This window comes from Bison bison, unplaced genomic scaffold (genome assembly GCF_000754665.1).
Source record: "Bison bison bison isolate TAMUID 2011002044 unplaced genomic scaffold, Bison_UMD1.0 scf7180017864230, whole genome shotgun sequence".
Taxonomy (NCBI): Eukaryota; Metazoa; Chordata; class Mammalia; order Artiodactyla; family Bovidae; genus Bison; species Bison bison.
This window is the reverse complement of record NW_011494802.1, coordinates 869,619-873,836: the sequence shown is the minus strand read 5'-3', so window position 1 is coordinate 873,836 and position 4,218 is coordinate 869,619. Positions and strand designations below refer to the sequence as shown.

The following is a 4,218-nucleotide window of genomic DNA, read 5'->3' as shown; positions in this document are numbered from 1 at the left end:
CTTTGGCCACCTCATGTGAAGAGTTGACTCATTGGAAAAGACTCTGATGCTGGGAGGGATTGGGGACAGGAGGAAAAGGGGACGACAGAGGATGAGATGGCTGGATGGCATCACTGACTCGATGGACGTGAGTCTGAGTGAACTACGGGAGTTGGTGATGGACAGGGAGGCCTGGTGTGCTGCGATTCATGGGGTCGCAAAGAGTCAGACAAGACTGAGCGACTGAACTGAACTGAACGGTAAGCTCCATGCCTGACATTTTCAGTGAGTCAGGCAGGTTCGAAGGATGAGGGAAAATGCCTTATGGCTAGGTTAGAAGTATATTTTGTTCTGCTGGAATATACATTTTTTGACATCAGAAACATGTGATCACAAAATGTTAATATACTCTAATATACTCAAACCAGGTAAGTTTTAGTCTGATACTTAATACAGGGCAAAAGTCACCACTGTGTCTTTTTTGTTTTAAAGCATGTGACCTGACATATATAGACACTCAAGAAATATTTGTGGAATGGATAACATTTGGTATTTTCTTTCATTTCCTTTTCCATAATATATAATACATATGTATTACATATTACATTCTTATTACCATTTCTTATCCTTTTCACAATTTCCCATAGTATTACATAGTCTATATAAATATTTTGTAATGGCTGCATAATATTAATACTTCTTTAAATGAGTTTATCACAGTTTATGAGTTTAAATGAGTTTGTTGTTGCTGCTAAGTTGCTTCCGTCGTGTCTGACTCTGTGTGGCCCCATAGACGGCAGCCTACCAGGTTCCCCGTCCCTGGGATTCTCCAGGCAAGAACACTGGAATGGGTTGCAATTTCCTTCTCCAATGCATGAAAGTGAAGTCGCTCAGTCATGTCCGACTCCTAATGACCCCATGGACTGCACCCTACCAGGCCCCTCCGCCCATGGGATTTTCTAGGCAAGAGTACTGGAGTGGGGTGTCATTGCCTTCTCCGTTAAATGAGTTTACCATTCTTTTATTGTTGACTGCTATTTGAATTGGTTTTAGTTAATGGTCATCGTGGTGCTAATTCCAAAATAACCAGTAATAAGGAATTCTACTTCTGGAGATAGTAATGATTTCTTTTGAATAGCCATATTAGAGAGTCTTTTCTGCTTCTGAAGGCAGACATTTGACCCTGGGATTTCCCCCAGGAGTTCTAGCAGTCAAAGTTGCATTCCTTTCCTTGGAAGAATAGATGACCTCATTAAATGTGGAAATGTACATTGGCCTTTTCTGTGCCCTGGAGGCTACAGTAGTCTGTGTGCCTGTGGAGAAGGGCAAGAGATAAGAGGTGCTGGGATGTAGGAAGAGGAAACCAGCCAGGACTGGTAGGTGAGTACAAAACACTTTGAAACTGGTTATTTCTTTGGGTTCTTAAAGACACAGGTAGCACATAGGTCCATCCTATTTTATAGACCCAGAAACAGAGGCTCTGGGAGGGAAAGTGACTGGCCTAAGATCATAGAGCCCATTACTGTCAGAACCTGCTATTCTCCGTTAGAATCATGTATGGGCTTCCTAGTCACTCCCACACATTCACCCATTCTGGCCCCCGGCCCCTGGATTCTCTGCTCCAGGTGCTTGTGATCACTTGTAGCTGCTCTCTGAAAGCTGCAACACTCTGGGTTCTGGCCACTGTCTCCTGTACTTTGATCCCTACCACTGCATCTGCTACTGGGCCTCATTAGAGACTTCTGTTCCTTTTTTAAAAAATCTGTTGATTGCATCCTGGCTTTACTTTTTTTTCTTATTTGTGTGGTCAGCTCCCTCCACATCCTCAAGCCTTCTTTTGGCTTATTTTCTTCCTCCCTGACACTTCCCATCACCGCCCATTAATCTAAATATTTTGCTTCTCTGCTCCTCTGACTTGGTTCCAGCTTCCAACTATACCTGAATCCTCAATTACCCACCCATCAGGGTTTTCTCCAGTTCCTTTCTTTAACCTTCCCAAGCCTTTATCCCTCTTCCTGTCTCCTACCCGCCCACCCCCCACTCTTATCCCCTTCCTCCCCCACCAGAAACTGACCTTGTCTCCTACGTTCCCAGGGGAGCGTTCACAGTATTCTACTCCCTGCAACTCAGTGAGGGCCCCATCCTTTCTTTCTTCTTCCTGGTCCCCAGAAGTGGTGTTTCTCCTGTCCAGACTGAATCCCTTCACCTCTGCCTTTTACCTCATCCTCTCCTTCTGTCTTTGGGATCTGTCTTCCCTAGGCATTTCTCTTTTTCTACTGTATCCTTCAAGGTCTTTTTCTCTACTGGTCTCTCCTAACTAAAAAGAATGCTTTTTTCCTAACTAAAAATTGCTTTCTTGATTCCACATCCCCCTGTAGATATTGTCTGACTTCTTCCCTGCTCTTTTCATCTAAGCTTCTTACAGAAATGCCTTCACACTTACTGTTGTTTGGTTCCGCTTTCCACTGCACCACCGAAACTGCACTTTCTGAAGTCACCAAAGACTTTCTAATTGCAGATCTGATGGACACTTTCAGTCTTTATCTTCCTGGAGCCCCCAGCTATATCTGACATCAGTGCTCCTTCTTGAAATCCCTCCCTTGAAGCCATTCTCTCTTCCTGATGCCAGAAATAGCCTTTTGAATGCACGTGCGGTGGAGGCAGATGGTTGGATCTACCCTGTCTCTTGCCCCCCTGGAGGTGCTAACTCCAAGGTCCTAGGGTGTCTGCCCCAGGCTGGGCTCTCTCTGCCTCATACGGAGTCAGTCAGATTCCAGTGGTTTTCTCTTTATTGCTGATCTGGGCCAGGCTCACAGAGGCCTGCGCCAGGTGTCGACAGTGTCTGTCCCTGGAGAAGGGAAGAGCAGAGGTGAAAGGGTCAGATACAGGGCTTAGATGGAGGGCCAGGCTGGACATCGCGTGGGCTAGGGAGCCCTGGGGGACTAGGGTAAGAGCTGGGATGGCCAGAGAGCCCCTGCTTCTGAAGGGCCTCGAAGTCAGAGTGGTTGATGATGGCTTCTTGGAGGGTAGGCATCTCTGCAAAAGGCACATAGTCTGCTCCTGGGGGTATAAATCAGTGTGGGTGTGGGCTGCAGGAAGGAGGGGCAAAGTAGTCCTGGGTGGGATGGCTTAGGGCAGGAGTGCCTTCAGCTTGGCTGATTATAGACCCTTGAGTGGGCCCTGAGCCCAGGTTGCCCTCTCACCGTGTGGCCTCCCTCCTCGCCGCCGGGTCTCCTCAGTCTCAAAGAAAGTCTCATGTTCCTCCCAGCGCCGGTCACAGGCCGCACAGAGGAAATTAGACTCAAAGCAGCTGCAGCAACAACCTAAGGCAAGGGGGCAGCCAAGGAGAGTGCAGGGAATTCGGGCTTCCCTAGGGGCTGACCACATCCTCACATCTTCCTCACCAACTGCATGCCCAAGTCTCTCCTCCCAGCTCCCCATCTGCATCCCCAAACTACTTGCAGCCTATCCCAACCCATGCCCACCCCTGCACTCCCCTTGCTTAAGAAGGTACCTTTGACCCTGCAGGAATGGGACCCAGTAGCTGTGTGGTCTTCATGGCTGTGTTTGCAGCGACATTGGGCCCTCCAAGACCTGGGGTCAAAAGTGGCCCGTCTCTTGAGCCAGAACTCACCCACCTCCTCTGGGCGTGATGGGATGAAGCAGAACATGAGGCAGCGGCACTGGCCCATGTTGCAGGGCACGGATATGTCTGTGAAGAGGGTTAGACCAGCACTTGACAGGGCTTGGTCTTCCCATGTCAACGTCTCCCCAAAACCAATACACACACACACACACACACACACACACACACGCTCTCACACATCTCAACACACAACAGAAGACAGTTACCCTTCACACCTGAGATGATCTGGTGCTCTCTCAGCAAGTGTCCACAAAAGCACTTGGACTCATCCCCAATTCGGAAACAGTCCCATAGATAATGGGGGCAGCGCCAGCCAATATAGAGACCTGGGTATGGAGGGATTGAGTAATAAGGGAAAGTAACAAGGAAAAATCTCTTCTTGCTATTCTTTGGAACTCTGCATTCAGATGTTTATATCTTTCCTTTTCTCCTTTGCTTTTCGCTTCTCTTCTTTTCACAGCTATTTGTAAGGCCTCCCCAGACAGCCATTTTGCCTTTTTGCATTTCTTTTCCATGGGGATGGTCTTGATCCCTGTCTCCTGTACAATGTCATGAACCTCATTCCATAGCTCATCAGGCACTCTATCTATCAG

At 47.8% G+C, this 4,218-nt stretch overlaps 1 protein-coding gene across 1 annotated transcript in view; it reads right to left on the bottom strand.

The window, feature by feature from the left end:
• Positions 1-2,857: 2,857 nt before the first annotated feature.
• FAM221B (family with sequence similarity 221, member B) overlaps positions 2,858-4,218 on the bottom strand; it is a 13,948-nt gene continuing 12,587 nt past the window's right edge. The window contains exons 4-7 of the mRNA XM_010846131.1: positions 3,841-3,951; positions 3,494-3,691; positions 3,183-3,302; positions 2,858-3,039 (exon numbers count right to left, since the gene is read on the bottom strand). Coding sequence (XP_010844433.1) covers positions 2,858-3,039; positions 3,183-3,302; positions 3,494-3,691; positions 3,841-3,951 — 611 coding nt within the window. The remainder of the gene's footprint in view (positions 3,040-3,182; positions 3,303-3,493; positions 3,692-3,840; positions 3,952-4,218) is intronic.